The sequence below is a fragment of the Nannospalax galili genome, unplaced genomic scaffold (genome assembly GCF_000622305.1).
Source record: "Nannospalax galili isolate Female #2095 unplaced genomic scaffold, S.galili_v1.0 scaffold702, whole genome shotgun sequence".
NCBI lineage: Eukaryota > Metazoa > Chordata > Mammalia > Rodentia > Spalacidae > Nannospalax > Nannospalax galili.
The window spans coordinates 1,326,169-1,344,819 of record NW_008348657.1 but is presented as its reverse complement, the minus strand read 5'-3'; the positions used below and the strand labels follow the sequence as shown (position 1 = coordinate 1,344,819).

Below are 18,651 nucleotides of genomic sequence, written 5' to 3'. Positions count from 1 at the left end.
TAAACCAACCTGTGTGGCATAGGCATGACGGAACTGGGAAACGAATCTAGGTACTAAGAAAGTGATCCATCTCCAATGAATGAGTTTTCCTCTAAGCTAGGGTCCCTGAAAGTCCCAGGTCCCAGCTGTGTGTGTGTCCCCTCAGCATCCACACAGAGGATGTGTTCATGGAGCCACCACCTGCTCCTGGTGGGTAATTAGTGTGAAATCAATCCCACATGCTGGGAATTTAAGTAGCTGCAATGGAGGGTTCTGTCTTCTACATCCTCCTTCTCCCAATTTGCTCAAAAGAAGATTCTTGGTGTTGGTGTTAGTTGCCTTGAGCCAGTAGTAGGAGACAGGTCAGGCATGCCTGAGCTCTGGGTAGAACAAGGAAGTATTGAGAAAGGTTTTAGGAGTGAGCTGGTGTTTATAAACTAGCCAGAATCCCTAGCTATCAGTTTCTCTTCCCATGCTGGGCATGAGCTGTATTGTGACATGTGAGAACAATTCATGTGGGCTAGCAATAACTTAGTTGGTAGAGTGCTTGCCCAACATTAAGCCCTGGGTTTGATCTCCAGCACCACATAAACCAGATGTGATGTCACATACCTGTAATCTCATAATCTCAGTGATCAGGTCAGGGAGGCAGGAGGATCAGGAGTTCAAGGCCAGCCTTGGCTATATAACAAGTTTGAAGCCAGCCTAGGATACTCGAGACCCAGTCTCACACAAAACAAAACAGTTCAAATCCTGTGAGTTCAGCATTTAGGAGCTCACAGCTTTGTAATCATACAAGTCAACCCTTGTCATAAGCCTCAGGTTCCAAATCAGCAAGCACTGATAGCTGGAAGATTGACCTAAAAACCACCTGCCTACTCAGGTGAGCAGGTGTCCCAGCATGCATGACAGGATGGACACAGGAACCAAGGCCAGTGGCTAATGCTCTGAAGAATCCCAGGCCCCACTTGCATCTCACAGAGGCACACAGCTGCATGGGGTGGGGTGGGGGGGCTTGACACACCCTTCTCCGCCCTCTTTGTTCCTCACACACTAGACATGCACTACTAAAACATTGCTGTGAAAAGAGGAGGTCAAAGGTGTTTGTGTCTTCTATAGACCACCCTGGACATGCATCCAGAGGGCGATGGGGCACAGCATAGGCTTTCCTGAGGGATGGAGCCCCTGGTGTCTTGTCTCCTTTGCCCTGTTCTCTCCTCTCTTCCATTTAGGTCTGTCCTCCAAGCTAGCCACTCCTTAGACGTTAAGGTGTTCTGTGTGGGCCCTGGGTGCCTGGGGATCAGATCCATATTGGACTACAGCTGCTGAGAGCAGGACTCATGATGGTCAATTTTGTGTGTCAACTTGACTGGGCCATGGTCCATTCAGATATTTGCTTCAAGGTTAGTCTGGTTGTGTTTGAGGACATTTCTGTGTCAGATTAAATTTAAATTGACTTGGCAAAGCAGCCTGCCTGCCAGTGTGGGGCCATTCTCGATGCTGAAGGGTAGAGCAGGGTAACAAGGCGGGGGGGCGGGGGGGACCTCACTGTGCTGTCTGCTCTCTGACCTGGCTCTCCTTCCTGGGCACTGGGAATCTCACCGCTGACTCTTTGGCCATGGGCCTTCCTTCACACTCCGCCTAGAAGGGATGCACAGGGATGCACAGGTATTCCCACAGCCTCCGTATAGCAGGAGTCACCCTTGGTGTTCACAATCCTATAGGCAAATCCCAACACATGTATAGTGAATATGCGTATGTGTATGCATTTACATGATGAATATACATTTGTACCCCTATACACAATTCATATATGTTTATAGATAAAATGCATATATATGTATATATACATAATTAACATGCATATATGTGTGTATGCATAATTCACATGCTTATATGTGTATATAAAACAAATATACATGTGTCATAATTCAAATATGTTTAGAGAGAAATGAATATGTATACATATATGTATGTATATGTATATGTAAGGAATAGGCATATATATTTTCAGAATTCAGATGTATATCTGTAAAGTGACTATGGATATGTGTGCATATAAATAATGAATATAGATACATATAAAGGAGCATATATGTGTATGCATATAGGTATATTCTTGTGGTGGCTCTGTTTCTTGCAGAACCCCGGTTGTATAGGACAGCTATGGAATTGGGAAAGAATTAATTTACAAACATAAAATGCAAGGAAGACCAGGTGCTGTCTCCACAAGTCAAGCTTGGTGTGTGGGGTCACCTGCCTGCTCTCTGGTTCCTGTTCGTTGCTTCCCATCCCAGCTGACGGTATTGGATGCGGCATCCTCTGTATTTAAGGACCAGGGTTATACTTTTTCCCCTACCCTGCTCCCCAACAGGGTGCCCTGCCCCTACCTGATCGAGCCCCGTCACAGTATAGGCATGACCCTTAATAAGACCAAAAGGCGTCCGGGCTTCAGATTCAGTGGCATTTTGGATCTAGAGCAGAGGAAGTACGGTGTCAAACTCATCATCTAAGCCAGTCCCCCTCCAGGCCAGCCTCGATCCAGACTAGCCCCCTCCAGGCCAGCACCAGCCTTAGCCACAGTCCCATGCCTGGCCTAGTGCATCCCAGTCCTCAGCTCCCCGAAGAGCAGTCATGTATGTAATCTGTAGATACTGAGGTGCAGGATCACTAAGATGTTCACCAGAGATACACAAGACCAGTCTCTTCCATGGTGGAGACTCCATACCTAGCAATGAGCTTACTCTTCTGCCCCGACACAGAAAGAAACTGGCCACCCCAGTCACACAGTTTAGTGAAGGATAGTCACAGTCACATATGGGAGAGGCCCACCTAGGTGACACATGTCTTGGTCAAAATATGAACCCGCAGAGAAAGTGGATAATCTGTCTACACAAAAAAAAAATAGATCCTTATAGTTAATCTAAGAAGAAAGAGAAAAATTGAATAGATTTCAAAAATAGAGTCTGGGTGTGGTGGCACATACCTTTAATCCCAGCACTTGGGAGGCAGAGGTGGGAAGATCTTTATGAGATTGAGACCAGCCTGTTCTACATAGCAAGTTCCAGGCCAGCTGAGGCTACAGGGAGACCCTGTCTCAAAAAACAAACAGCAGCAACAACAAAAAATACAGGAGATAAAATTATACCTGTATGTGTGTGTTATATGTACAGAGAAATTAGAGACCCGCCTTTAGGGCTCTGTTTACTGATAGGATTGATTATTTTCATGGTGTAGGAAATGAAAGGCACACACTTCAGGAAAGCACACTGGAGGGTTCCCTTCAGTGAGACCAAGCTGGCCTTCCATGTTGGTGTGCAGATGCGTGGCAGTGTTGTGTTGAAGGCAGCTGGGGGCCCTGGTTGGGGTCATTACTGTGGGAACACAGCTCTGGACGTGATGGGAGAGGCAAACAAAGGTGCCTCTAGGCCTCTTGAGGCTGCTACCCCTGACAGCAGGTGTATTTGTAATCCAAAAAGCATTAAATTACAGTTTGTTTATTTGTTTGAGGAAGTCTCACATTACCCAGGCTGGCCTTGAACTTGCCAGGTAGTAGAGGATAACCTTGAACTTGTGGTTCTCCAGCCACCACCTCCTGAGTGCTGGGATTATAGGCATGTGTCACTATGTCTGATTTATGCAGTGCTGGAGGTGGAGCTCAGGACTGTTTGCATGCTCGGCAAGTGATCTACCAACAAAGTCACATCTCCAGTCCAAAACTTGCGTTGTAAGACGAGTACCTTCCAGACACCCCTGCCCCTTCTGGGGCACAGCCAGAGGCCCTGGTGAGGATCTCTGTACAGTGGTACTTGGATGCAGTTAGCCAGACACTTACATCTATAGAGCAGCCCAGCAAGGAGCCACGCTTCAAGGCCTTCTCCAGGATCCTGTAGAAATCCTCTGGGGCCTCTTGGGTTTGGAAGTTCTCAGCCACACCCCCAGTAAAGTCTTCCATGGCCTCTATGGTGCTGCCCCCCTTCAGTGCCTCATAGCTCCCATTCAGCCTGAAAAGATAACAGAATGGGGACAGTTTGGGGAGTGGAGGGACAAGGAGTGGTTCAGGCTTTGCTCAGTCCACAGAGCACAGACCAGGCTCTACAAGGAAGAACAGTGGCTGACAGTGGGGACCTGGGTTCTAACAAGAGTCAGTCACCATGCCCAGATTCTGCTTGAAAAAAAATTTTTGAGACAGGGTCTTTCTATACGGCTGGGCTGGAACTTGCTGTGCAGACCAGGCTAGTCCCAAATTTGTAGCAATCCTCCTACCTCAGCTTTCCCAGTGCTGGGATTACAGGCCTTTGTCACCATGCCTAGCTTCTGCTTGAATTATGTGTGTAAATGTGTGTGTACATGTGTGTGGTGCATGTGCCTGTGCACACACAGAGGCCAGAGGAAGACATTGGTGTCCCACTCCATTGCTCTCTTCCTCATTCCCCTTTCTTAAGTTTAAGAGAAATTTTATTGATTCCAAAATTTCATACAATGAATTTTGGTTATATTCAGACCTCCTCCCCATCTCCACCCTCACCCTATCACCTCCTATCTCCTCCACCCCCAACTTTGTGTCTTCTATTTGCAAATGGAAAACCCCATCCATCTTACACATATAAACTGGATGCCAGAGAAATCACATCTCATTAGAGTGTCAGTGATCTGTAATTCTTTTTTTTGGTCTTTTTTTGAGACAGTGTCTCCTTGTAGCCCCAGCTGGCCTGGGACTCACTATGTAGACCAGGATAGCCTTGAACTCACAAATATCTGCCTTCCTCTACCTCCCAAGTGCTGTAATTAAAGGCATGCACCACCATGCCTGGCGTGATCTATAATTCTTATACTCAGGTATGCCAAAGTAAGGTTACTTTCATTTGTACATGGTTTGGGGTCAGAATATTCCCAGGTTTCTTGTAAATTAATTTTTACCCTTAATTTCTGTTTCTCTTGCACACTGCTTAGGAATTTCAAGTAGGGATTTCTTTTTCTCAGCAGTTGAGAACCTTGGTTTTCTTCATCAAAGTTAGCTGTTTGCAGCCCTTGCATGTGTTACACTTTGGATGTTTCTGGGCCTCACTCAGCACAATGACCACATAGTGGACCAAGGCTGATTCCCCTCAGGGTTTTGCTGTAGGTAAAAGCAGAAGCTAGGGCCTCACAACAGGCAGCAGTGAGCTCACAGGCCTCCAATTCAAGATTCTCTGAGTGGCAACTGGGAGGTCCCACTTTTCACCAGCTTATTTTCTGAAATTTGTAGCCTTCTCAGATTCCTAATGTTGTTGAGGACTGCAGCCCAGTCTTGACAGCCACTGGGTGATGATGATGGTCGGCCAACCATGGGTGCCACCAGGGTGCTGTTGCATGTGGGCAGTCATGCCAGTATGGCCCTGCTGATGCACATGGGTGGCCAGGCCAATGTCGCTCCTCTATCTTGGCTCCTCAGTTATTTTCCCTAAGTTCCAAGTTCAGAATTTTGAGCTCAATATGGAAGCATCAAGATTCTTAATCCAGTGAAGAGGCCTGGAGTCATATTTCTAGGTCCTTGTGCCCAGAGTCACCATCACTGCCATTGCTCCGGCTGCACCCCCATCTTGGCTCTCCAACCATTTTCTTTCTTACTCATCACATCCTGGGTTCAGAACTTTGAGATCAATATAGAAGCATCTATGGTCAGGTAAATATTCATCTTGTGTGATAAGGTTTCTCACATGGTCTATCAGATGCATTTGGTCTATTGGGAGCTGGTGGGCTCTGGGCCTTGAGGCCTGCTGCCTGGGCCACACCTCATTCCACCGCCATCTTTTCTCAAGTTCCCTCCTTATCCCTTGAGACAGGATCTTTCACCAAACCTGGAGCCAGTCTGGTGGCCAGAAATCCCCATTGATCCTCCTGTCTCTACTTCCTCACAGTGCTGGTGTTGGAGGCATGCACGGCTATGCCCAGTTTTTTACATTTGTGTGCATAACCCATGTATACACACACACTTCTCACCACCTCTGATGGGTGCCGTGTAAGCTCATCCTCTCCTCTAGCCCCTCCATCTGCACATGTCCCTTCCACATGGGTGGGTGACCTTACCCCTAACATCTAGCAGCCAGCTTCCCCACCTGTCCTCTGTGTCCCTGACTTGCTCGATTCATTGTGTGGATGACTGTATCAGAACTGTCTGCCCATACTCTGTGAGACAAGACCTTATCTACTAGAGCACATTGTCCTAATCTCTCAGAAAGTATCTCTGAAGCCACTAGGGTCCCCATCCATCAGGGTTCATTGCATATGTTTGTGGTGTGATGGGGTGCTTGTGTCATAGGCCGGAAAATGGGAATCTGAGGGAACTGGGGCTATTTGGGGATTAGAGATGGATGTGTTTGCTCCACTCATGTGAAGTCCCTAGACTGGTTAGATCACAGAAACAAAAAGTGGACAGTGGAGGGGCTGGAGAGATGGCTCAGCGGTTAAGAGCACTGACTGCTCCTGCAGAGGACCTGGGTTTGATTCCCAGCACCCACATGGTGGCTATGAACCGTCCTTAACCCTAGTTCCAGGGGAATCCGAAGCCCTCTTCTGACCTCCACGGCATTGCACGACACGGGTGTACTCACATACATGCAGGCAATACACTCATACATGTAAAATAATAAAGAAAATAATTTTTAAAAACCATTAAAAAAAAAGAAAGTGGGCAGTGCAACAAGGAGCTGGAGGGACAGGGACAGGCATGTCGGTGTCTAATGGGGACAGAGGTTCAGTTTTGTGAGTTGAGCAGTCCTGAGGAGTGTTGTGTTCCCATGACATGGGAGTGTGTTAATGCCATGGAACTATACCTGCAGAATATGAAAATAGTGAATTTTATGCCAGGCGTGGTGGTGCACACCTTTAATCCCAGCACTCGGGAGGCAGAGGCAGGCGGATCTCTGTGAGTTCAAGGTCAGCTTGCTCTACATAGTGAGTTCCAGAACAGCTGGGGCTACAGGGAGACCCTGTCTCAAAAAAAAAGACCAAAAAAAGAAAAGAAAATAGTGAATTTTATGTTGTGAATATTTCACAGCAAGTTTTGAAGGAAAGAAGGAAAGGAAAAGTGTCCTGATGGGGGCAGACAATGTCTCTCTACCATGTGGTTTGTGGCCCTCGAGCCTGAGCTGTAGCAGCACCTGGCAGGAGACTGGAGGAGCCATTGCCACACATGGGCACAGTCATGGTCCTCAGCCCTCCCATCAGCATTCTCAAGGCCAGATCAGTGACTGGGAAGGCAGAGTGGACATGTGGCCATGGTGCCTTAGGCTGGAAACATCAAGGCCACTGCATGAGAATGGCCGGTGCCCCAGGTCCCCACAGGTAGCCATGGTTCTTCCCTGCGAGCTGCGTCTCAGTCTCCCCACCAACCAGCTTTGTGGGGGGGAACAGAGCCCAGGTTTCGGGGTGTGTTGGGGGGTGCTCACTTGGCATAGGCTTTCTCCAGCAGCGCACTCCAGAACTCATTGTGGTCAGCTGAGTGGAGGAAGACCAGGCGGTCTCTGAAGGTGGGCAGGCGGTCGTCTATCACCACATCCAGCCACTCACTGTGTTGCCAAAACTAGTGCCCAGGGTGAGACAAAGGTTCCAAGGGTGAGTCACACGGAAATGGAGGTGTGGGCCCACTAGTAAATATTTACCTTTGTCTTCTCCCTCTGAGAAAACTGCCCTTGTATTTGGAGAAAAAACCCACCTGGTGCCATGGTAGGGCCACCTGAGCTTTGCCCACTAGGTCATATGCATATGGTGGTCTTCACTCACCATAGACACCAGTTCATGGAACTGGGGAAGAGGGAGCAGAGTCACAGTAGACACTCCTGTGCTCAGGGCTAATGTGTCTTCTCCACAAGAAGCCAGTTTAGGTGCACAGGGGGTGATAGAGTATGGGCTTGGGTCCGCTCGCACCTAGCCCAGTCTCCAGGCACACACACTCTCTTCCAGCTTTGGTGCATCACTGTCCCACATCCCCTAATCCACATTCTGAGTATGGGCTTATACGAGCATGTGCATGTGTGTGCATTGTGTTCCTTTTTAAGTGTGTGTTTGCCTGGGTGGAGGAGAGGTAGGCTGGGGAGGGGAGAGGACAGGAAGCATACCCCTGGGACAAGCCTGGCCCTGTGGCTCAGTAATGGGTTGTGTGGACTCTAACAGGATCTCAGTTTTGTGTTTTAAAGTTTCTCAAGGTCTCCACATTTGCACTCCCTCAGTAAGAAAAGCCACTCTGCTTATGAGAAATCCTCCCTAGAGGAACAGGGTGCCTGAGTGCCATCCCGTCCCTGAGGTACCCTACACTTTGCCTTTCATCCTGCCTGATGCATGGACGTCCTCCCAGGATGAGGGTATTTTCTGTGTGGTTTGGCACTGTTCCTCAGGCTCCCCTTACCTGGAAGTGGAAGATCCCAGCATAGCCAGCACCAAAATCTTGATCCTGGGGAACCACCCTGGCCAGTGCTTTCTCATTGAGTGTGAGGGAGGCAATGGCCGCCAGCAGCCAGCAATCTCCTGAAGAGTGAAGGCAGACAGGCATCATACTTTCTACCACTGATTCACAGGAGCCCGGAAGAGGCAATGCCAGAGGGGAATGGGGAATCAATCAGCTACATCTCAGCTTTTCTAAAAAAAACAATGACCCCAGATAAATCTGTCACCTTCGGCCTCCCCAGCCTGCTCATTTCCTGCCCTGCCCTGTGGTTGCTTCCTGGGCACTGTGGGCAAGGTTTACTGACTCTGATTTCAGACACGGGGCTCTATTACACTTCAGTTCAGTGGGGTCCCGGCATCCTCCCCCCCGGGGACCAAGGCTGCAGATGTGCGAAGCATCCACTTGGGCTGTGTGGTTGTGTGCATACACGTTTCACAGCAGCCCTGCAGTACTGGGAGGAGAAAGGGTAGGAAGAATACAACAGTGCCTGGCCCATTCCTGAGCTGCTGGCCTTCCTGGCCCACGCTCAGTTCAGCTATAAGCAGCAAGAGTGCCTCCCTCCTTTCCTCCCTCCCACCCTCCTTCTTTCCTTCCTTCCTGGTCTTTTTGAACAAGGTCTCATTCTGTAACTCAAGCTGGCCTGGAATTTACTGTGTAACCTTACACTCATAGCAATCGTCCTAGCTCAGCTTTCTAAGTGCTAGGTATAAGCCACTAAGCATGACTTCCATTTGCTTTCAATTATCTTTTGGTTTCAAGATTGATGACTAATGTGCCCAATTCCCCATTGTCTCTGCGCTGATGCACATCTGGAGGACAACCAAGAGGCGAGGCCAAATGCCAATGAAGTTTGGTCTGCATGGAGTCCACTGCTGAGAACTAGTGCAGTGAAGTAAGGACAGACCCACTTACCCCACAGGACAGCTTGGCTGCGTCTATATTTATTCATTTCTAGTAGACAGTGTCAACATTGCAGAGGTAACATTTCTGGAAAGCACCATGCATCCCTAGACTTGGGTCAAAAGTGGCCCTTTTCTGGCTGCTATGCACAGGTGAGAGAATCTTATGAGGACAGGTGCTTTATCTGTCCTCGGTCTGGCTTCCCTGAGGTATCACCAGTAGGTACATGTCACCCCAGCCTTGATGGGCTAGGGAGGACCAGTTTCTCACACATTGGTCTTTAGGGGTCTGGGTGCTTTGAGAGCTGCTACAAGGCACCGATATGGCTGGAAGATGACAGGGCCTTCTGTGCAACCAACTTTACCAATGATGGTGGGCATCATGCCATGCTGGGGGCAGAGATAGAGAGAGACATGGCTCCTGCACTCAGCTCAAGAGTGGCCAGAGCCAACTGGAGTCTGTCAGAGTCACTTCTGCTGTGGGCTGCCCCCCACTGCCCTCCAAGCTACAGCTTTGCTCAGTAGAGAAAGATGCATCCTTCCCTGCTAGAGATTTCCACAGCTCCAGCTAGCCAACAATGCTCTGAGCTCCAGAGTAGAACATCAGAAGACATTATTACTCATACAATTTACAAGAGATAAAAAGACTCAACAATGATTGCTGGCTGTGACTTTGTAATCGCAGAACTGAGGAGGCAAAGGCAGGAAGATCACAGGTTTGAGGCCAGCCTGAGCTACATACCAAGTTCTCTACAATATAGAGAAGCCCTGTCTCAAAAAGCAAAACCAGAAACCAATAAAAAAATCCCATAAAAAGTAACCCCACTCAGCAACAAAGCAAGTTTGCTGATGTCCCTGTTGGGCCTGAAGGGCTGGGCCTGAGGATGTGTCACTGCTGGTCAGTCATGTACCAGCTAGACGACAGCATTTAGGGTTTCAAAGGATGAGCACTGGTGGAACTGGGATGCCCTAGCTTGTACTGTGGGCATCATCTCACAGCTGTTCATTTTATCATTACCCTTCATAATTGATACATCTTCTTTGTACAGTATTTGAATGTGATAAAAGTGCTACAAAGTAATATTTAGAGTCAATCAACTTGAGGCCCACCCTATAATTGCAATACATGTTCACAGCAACGGGAAATACCACACTGAAAACAAAGGGATCTAGCAATGGTTCTGCACTGAATAGCTATGCAGGACTTCAGGGATGATGAGGTAGGCCTGAGAAGTGGGGCAAGAGGGGGACAGCAAGGAATCTTCCCCCACAGGCTGACTTCAGTAAAAGAAAGCTGTTTGGAGGTAAGCTTTTGATAAGTCCAAGTTACACCTAGAAAATGTAATTCTGTCTACATCTATGATCGATATATCCAGAGTCCATCCGTACCGCTACCTCTCTTCCTTCCTGTCTGTCATACATCTGCTGTCCATATGTATATCCATTCATGTGTCCATCCATCCATCTATCCACCCATCACCCATTCACTCATCCATCTATCATCGATCTATCCACCACTCATCCACCTACACATCTATTTGCCTGTTATCTATTTATTCATCAATCTATCATCTGTATAGAAATTATATATCATACCTATCACCTCTATCCTCTATTTACTTATCTATTTACCTATATGTGATCTATCTATTGATCTTTTTATGGTATATCAACTTATCTTTCTATCATCTATTTACCTATCTGTCATCTATCAATCATATATCATATCTATCATCTATAATATCTATCATCTATTATCTATCCATTTATCTATCATCTATCCATCATTTATCTATCTCTATAATCTCTCTTCTATGTACTTTCTTCTATTTATCCTTCCTTTCTCTCTCATCTATCTATCTATCTATCTATCTATCTATCTATCTATCTATCTATCTATCATCTAGCTCAGTCTAGTTAACTGTCATGAGTCTAGGCAGCTGGACTTGGGATTCTGTTTGAAGACAGCTCAGGTTCTCACTATGAGACTGCAGATGGCCTATTTTAACCATTAGGTCACAGTGACAGCTTGGGTTCTGAATGGGTTGGGCTACACAAGCTAGCCGTGTTTTCCTCTATGGCATGTTTTAAGTACTCTGTTTTTCATAGAAGCAGTAAGGGTAAGTCTTGCCCAGTTTCACACAGGACTGACTTAGCTGTTGTGACCCACTAGGGTCCCTTGTAGGAGGGAGATGCTGTGAGCTCCAGGGCCAATATGGTGTGATGGTTAGAAGTAGTGTTTCTGTAGCTAGACTGTAGCTTTGAACTCTGACTATCCATCTGTCATTTGTGACCTTGGATCAGTTGTTTGCTTCCCTTGCCTCAGTTTCCTCATCTGAGATACTGGGAAGGTGGCTTGGGAAGAATAGAGGTATGTGAACTTAGGGGAGTAGCTAAAGGTGAACAGGGTAGGCATATACCTCTTAGGTGTAGGCATCAGTGTGCCATGAGGCCAGGAGTCATGGGAGGGGAGTCACAGGGTTGGGAGTCCCTGCATCGGACATCACTTTAAGAGGAGCCCCAGCTCTCCAGGAACTCCCTGAAGACCCAGGACCCAAACACATTGTCCCCAGCAAAACAGGAATACCGAAGGCAGGAAGGCCACTGGGCGCTCTTCAGGGAGGGCAGCTGTAGACTAGGGAGGGAATGGCTGGGGGCAGTAGGCTTGATGTCTCCAGCCCTGTGCCCTGGTCTTTGAGGGCCTGTGCTGTTCCAGGGGTGGCTGTCAGAGTGTCTTCTGGGTCACCTCTTGGTAGCCCCACCTCTCCCCACTTACCCAGTTCCCCCTGACAGATGTCAGTCCTGGTGGCCCCTCCAAGAATGAATTCTGGGTTTTGTACGAGTTCCTGGAGGAGCAAGAATATTCATAGGATGAGATCCACAGCATAGTGACCACAACAGAGAGAAGGGCACAGACCTCCCCATGCTCCCATTTGAGAGGAAGACTCTTCATGCATTTGATTTCCTCAGCTGAGGGTCAGGAGGAGGTGAAAGGCTGCCAGAGCTCCATGCTCTGACCCTCCTGGGCTTGACTGAGTCCCTCTACAACCTGCCCCTGGGGGGCCATCCTAGCTCTAGTGCCATCCTCTGTAGAAACTCACACCATGCCTGGCCAGGAAGTGGGCTGTCTGCCATGCACCAAACGTTCTGCCTCACTCAGTCCCTGACCCAGCACAAAAAGTGCGGTGCATGTGGCCCCTCACCATGAGAGCTGCCACCTATAGGCCCTCAAACTCTTCACATAGTGAACAAGTGATGTGGCACCTCAGGCAGGTGTCTCCATGCCCCACCCAGGTGCATTCTTTTTTCAAATATATTTTATATATCTGCACTACACAAGGAGAGCTATGTGCATGTCACTCATAATTTTATCCACATGCACTATGTACATTTTATTATACATTATCCATTACTATATATTCAATTTTGTATATTATATGTGCATTGCTGTAATAATTAACATTTAATATCTAATATAGAGAGTTCCATATAAAGTACTTAGAAGTGTTGGAAAGTACTTATATAAAATGTACATATTTGAGAACAGGCTTAAGATGTCACAACAATGAGGTCAGAAAGCATCAGGCAGGAGTCTGCAGTATTTGGCCTCCTTGGAACAGCACAGCAGAGTTCTGAGGACCCCACACAGCAGATGAAATAAACAGGCTCAGAACAAGCCTTTTCTGATCATTATCCCCCTGACCCCTGATCCCCAGTGCTGAGGATGGAACCCGGGGCTTCATGCACTCTAAGCAAATGGGCTACATCTCCAGGCTTTTTGTTTTATTTTTTATTGTGAGACGGGGTCTCACTAAGTTGCCCAAGCTGGCTTTACACCCCCAAGTATAGCCCAGACTGGCCTTGAATTTGTGTATTCTTCCTGCCTTGGCTCTCTTCTGTCGTTTTGAGTATCAGGTTCTATCCCTAGCACTGGAGTTCAGCACAGGAGAGAGGGAGAGGGAGAGGGGGGGGAGAGGGAGAGAGAGGGAGGGAGAGGGAGGGAGAGGGAGGGAGAGAGAGAGAGAGATCAGCTAGCCTTATAAGGGCTGGAGTAAAGTAGATGGGAGTGACTGGGAGGCCTGGAGAAGACTAAGGTGAGCAGAGACCTAAATGTGGGAAGGAAGGAGTCTGTGGAGGTCCTGGAGAGGAAAAATCACATCCTGAGGCTGAGAGAGAGGCTCTGGACACAGAGGACTTCAACTGGATCAGGGTGACACCAGGGAGGAAAGGATTGGTAGAGTAATTATCAGACCTCAGAGTGCAGAAGGGGCCAGGGCTGGGACATAAAGTCTGTCCAGTGAGCCTCTGGCTTGATGTTCTGAGTAGCTCCAGCTGTGATGCCTCTCACTAGAGGCCTGAGTTGACTACCCTTACCTGCCAGGACCCTGCTTCCTCCCTAAGTCCCAGGGAGGTGATGGGGGTAGGAATTCCTTCAAGGCCAAGGGCTTCCTGGACAGGGCTGAGTTGAAAACTGGTGGCTCTTCATGAGGCCCTCTAGGATGCCCAGGAAGGACTGTGCATTTATTTGTTACCTTGGAGGGAGGGTTTCTGGGACAGGCTGTGCTGCCCGCTGTGCCAGAAGCCCAGGCCAGGCAGGAGGACAGCAGGAGGCTGGCTTTCCCCTGAGCCCTTTCACAACCTTACTTTCCTGCTCTCAGCACAGCAGCCTCAGAGTCTCTCCATTAACTGACCCTGATCTCCCATGCCCAGAGCAAGCAGCAAGGCACTGGGCAGCAACACCACACCTGTGTCCCAGTGTGGCTGTGCAACCTTCTCCATCTGTACAGCCAGGAGCACTGCCGATTCCATCTCTGCAACCTCTCCTCCCTGGCTGGAGTCTAGCTCCAAGCCCAGCTTAGCATGCCCTTCCCCTACTCCTGCTCACATCTCCCTCCTCTCAGGGCTTCCATCCCTGGGTCCCCTGAGGGCCAGTCTGGCTGCCCAGCTCCTGTGATGTGGTGTTGGCTTTGTGTCTCCTACCTCAAGCACATCTGTGTTTAATGAGAAGGCAGGCCACCCCACCCATAGCCCACAGGGCAGCTCAACATTTGCTGCTGAGATGCGCTCTATATAAGGGCTGCACCCAGACACCAGCCTTCTAGAGGGTGGCAGTTCAGTGTCTCCCAGGACCTCTGCCCTGAACCAGGCCTTGCGCCTCCACCTCACCAAGGTAAGAGGAAGCACAAGGCTCACGGGTACTTCGTTGCTGATTTTACAGATGTCTGTAGGAGTGAATGCAGAGCACAGACTGTCTGACTAGGTCAATGTGCAGGGAAAGGGACAATACTGGTCACACACAGACTAGAGGACAGGTTCAGTTCTGGAAGAATCCATAGAAGGGGGCTCAGACAGGAGACGAGATGATGAACTACAATGAATATGAAGATGGCTCAGCCCTAGCCTCAGCCAGGGAGGGCCCAGCACTGGGACTGGGGACACCTTTGCAAGGGATATATGGCAGACACTTTGGAGGGGCTGTGGATCAGGACCCTGGCCTGCAGGTCAAGGCTTCCCCAAGGTTGGGCAGCTCTGGGTGGGGATCAATGGCACAGGTGTCAGCCTCTGGGACTGATGGCTGAGACTTAGAATCGCTGTGGCTCTTGGTGGCCCCCACTCCAGGAGGGGAGACAAAGGCTTGTGGGCTCCAAAGGAACATGACCCCCTGTATGTTAGCATAGTGTAGGACTAGCCCTCCTGGACACCTGGATATTAGCATAGGCGAGAGGCTGTTCACCACTGGATAAACTGCACTGTACCCAGTCTGAGCTGCCAGTGCTCATTTGTGCTGGTGCTGAGGCCTAGAAACAAACCCCCAAGGACACAGGGCTGCAGCAGCACCCTCAGAGCTACTGCCCTGTCTCCTTGGACTTGTTGTGCCTTTTCATGTTGGAAATGTCCTTTCTCTTACTCAGCAGAGAGCAATCTACTCATCCACCAACAGGACTCACAAGCACCTGCCTCACTGCCACTGGCCACACACAGAAAACTAAACCCACTTACAGTGGTTTTAGATCATCATGAGAGATATCCTGGGAGCCTGCACCCCGGCCCACTAGGACCACTCGATGATATTTATGGTTCTCTGCATAGAAGACACCAAGACAGCACTCAATACTGCATGCTTCTATGAGGACCACTGCCTCACAGATGGAAGCCAGTGAAAGTTTGTGTGGTGTACAAACACACACACACACACACACACACACACACACACACACACAGAGGACATTGTCCAGGACGGGAAATAGCAGGGTGTCCTTACTACTTCCCAACAGCCTTTGAGGAGTCCATGTGTCTTGTGTAGACATTTTCTAAAAGTAGACATATCATGTGTTTAACACATTCACAGTACTTTAATGGTGAGCAATGGGAAGAGGTAGTGATGATGAGTAAGATGAGATTTGGAGGCTAGCAAGGTGGCACAGTGGGTAGGCCTGAGGGCCTGAGTTTGATCCCTGACTCCCACAAGATAGCAGGGGAGAACCAATTCCAACAAGTGTCCTCTGACCTCTACATGTGCGGTTCCACATGCATGTGTTCACACATACTGATATACTAACTAAAATGGGGCAGCAGGATGGCTCAACGAGTAAAGGTGATTGATTGCTGCCGAGCCTGATCGTACAAGTTCAATCCCTGGGACCCATATGGTGGGAGGAGAGAACCAACTATAGCGAGCTGTCTTCTGCCACACAAGCACTGTGGCATGTGCATGCATACACACATATGCACACACACAGAGATACACATGAGATTCCAAGCTTCTAATGATGGAGAAGCCCACAGCAACAGTTCCAGCAGCAAATCTGTGGTTTACTGAGAACACCTGGGTGCTGGCCTGAGCCCTACCTCAGTCATCTCCAGGTGAGGTGATGCCCCACCTTTAGGCCCAGCACCTGTGCACTGCCCCTCCTTGGACACACATGTCCTTACCCACCCCATGGCACTGGGTCACAGGGAGGACCCTAGATAACCAGGTACTGCAAGAAAATATTGACCTTGTGTCCTGGGCACCATCTGGTGCCTTCTGGAGACATCACCTGTAGCCTGTTGGCGGGGTGGCCTGGCCCCTCTTAGAGGGGGTGCATGACTGTGGGACGGCAGCACTACTTTAGCTGTGGGCTCAGCCGTCGCACACCTGCTAAGAACTAGTGCAAACATCTGTCTGTCTGGTGGTGCCTCCTGGGTTCTGGCCCAGAAGCTGCAGAGAAGGGCTGGCTGTCCTCTTAGAGGACTTCACACTCTCACCTGGCCCTGCAATCCTGGCTGGTTTGCCCTTGTGTTGTGGTAGAGCATATCACCTGGGATTTGTCCTTAGGTTAGAGCTCTGATCCTGCTCACAGTCCATAGTTGAGACCCTCTCTGTCTACAATCCCAGCTTCAGTGAGACTTGGAGTTGGAGGCTAGAGCATTGTGGCCAGACACCCTGCAGTCTCCAGCCAGAGTCTTTGCCATTTCTCCACAAAGCCTCCCACAATAAACCAGAAAGTTCACCACAGTGGGCTTGCATGTGGCCAGCTTCTCCCTTGCATGCTCCCCAGGGCTGCCCCCATCCCGAGCCACCTGTGTCCCTACCCTTCTTACCCCACTCACCCCTGGCCGTTTCCACACGAAGGGGACCTGGGGCCTCTCACTGTAGAACAGGGAGGTGTTGCTGGCAGGGAAGTCCGAATCCTCAAACAGGGTGCCTGACTGCAGGCAACCTTGCCTCAGCTGCTCGAAGCTCTGACCTGAGGAGTGGGTGATCTGGGCATCCCTGGGAACTGGGTGCAGCTGGGGCTTTAGGGACCGATGGAAGTAAGGCATGGCTGCTTCTCTGCAGTCTTCTGAAGGGAGAGGCTGTGAAGAGGTAGGCAGTGAGTGACCAGCAGAAAGGAACAACCAGGGGCTCTGACCCTGGCCTCTACCTATTTTCTGGGCACCTCCCTGTGAGATGAGATGGGGCCCTCCCAGATGGCAAATACTGAGCAAGCCTTCTGCCCACTTCAGGGAACCAGAGGCAGCTCTGGGACACAGCCAAGTCTGATCCGAGGAAGCAACTCTGACTGATACACTAAGGAGTCCCAGAGGGACAGGGCGGGGAGGGCGTTTCATGGGGAAAGCGAACCAGACTGGTTCAGGGGTGGTGTGGGGTCTGGAGTCACAGCTCTCAAGCAGAGTGGCAGCGCTTTGGGGTTGGAGTGAGCTGTGTGAATCACAGTGGCACAGTGCAGGGGGACAGAGCTCACTGGGAAAGTAATCCCCTCCTGACTTAGAGTCGGGCCTGGCAGTCTCTTCTGTCAGATGTTTGGGTGTGTGGGCCATGCAGTCTGTATTCCAGCCACCCACTTGACTGTGATAGTCACCGAAGCAACTGTGTGGACACAGGATGGGGCTGTGACCCTAGCAAGCCTTTCCTGTGGCGCTGGGGAGTTGGCTCAGTTGGTAAGGTGCTCATTGCACAAGCATTAAGACCTGAGTTTAATCCACCAGAACCCAGCAGAACCTGGCTTTTTAAAGTTGAACCAAGCCTCTAGGCATCTCAGAAGTAGAATTAGGCATTGTCTGGCCCAGCTTCTCTTCCTGGAGTCAGGATGGCAGGATCTGAGAAGCTGGCAGAGAGACAGTCTGTGACAGGGTATGGCAGAATCTCCTTGTACAAGGTAGCCCCTGGGAATTGCCAACCAAGCAGCCATCCGTGATGAAGATGACTCCTGACCCCATGGTGTCCTCAAGAGGCCCCAATCAAATGGATGTGTAAGAAATAGGGCTTGGTGGGTTGAAGAGATGGCTCAGGGGTTAACAGGACTGGCTGCTCTTGCAGAGGACCTATGTTCAGTTCCCAGGACCCACTTGACAGCTAACAACCATCCCTAACTCCAGTTCCAGGGGATCTGACACCCTTCTCTGATGTCCCTGGGCATTGCATGACACAGGTGCACTGGCATACATGCAGGCAATACACTCACATACATAAAATAAAGATAATAAAATAAAAGTTTGTTGTTGTTGTTCTTTTTGAGACAGGGTCTCCCTGTAGCCCCAGCTGTCCTGGAACTCACTATGTAGACCAGGCTGGCCTTGAACTCACAGAGATCCACCTGCCTCTGCCTCCCGAGTGCTGGAATTAAAGGTGTGCGCCACCACGCCCAGCCTAATAAAATATTTTTTAAAAAAAGAAATAGGGCTTGGGCTATAGCTCAGTTGATGGAGTGCTCGCATGAGGCTGTGGGTTTGCTACCCAGAACAACATAAACCAGGAGTGGTGGTGCATGTCTGTAACCCTAGCACTTGAATGATGGAGGCAGGAGGATCAGAAGTTCAAGGTCTTGGCTACATAGCCTGGGCTAGAGATCATGTTTTAGAAGA

The 18,651-nt window shown here is 49.4% G+C and overlaps 1 protein-coding gene across 1 annotated transcript in view; it reads right to left on the bottom strand.

The window, feature by feature from the left end:
* Nucleotides 1-17,109, bottom strand: part of Capn9 (calpain 9) — a 48,228-nt gene extending 31,119 nt beyond the window's left edge. Inside the window, exons 1-6 of the mRNA XM_008845786.3 lie at nucleotides 16,897-17,109; nucleotides 12,080-12,149; nucleotides 8,366-8,484; nucleotides 7,410-7,543; nucleotides 3,815-3,983; nucleotides 2,370-2,453 (exon numbers count right to left, since the gene is read on the bottom strand). Coding sequence (XP_008844008.1) covers nucleotides 2,370-2,453; nucleotides 3,815-3,983; nucleotides 7,410-7,543; nucleotides 8,366-8,484; nucleotides 12,080-12,149; nucleotides 16,897-17,109 — 789 coding nt within the window. The remainder of the gene's footprint in view (nucleotides 1-2,369; nucleotides 2,454-3,814; nucleotides 3,984-7,409; nucleotides 7,544-8,365; nucleotides 8,485-12,079; nucleotides 12,150-16,896) is intronic.
* Between the last annotated feature and the right edge of the window lie 1,542 nt (nucleotides 17,110-18,651).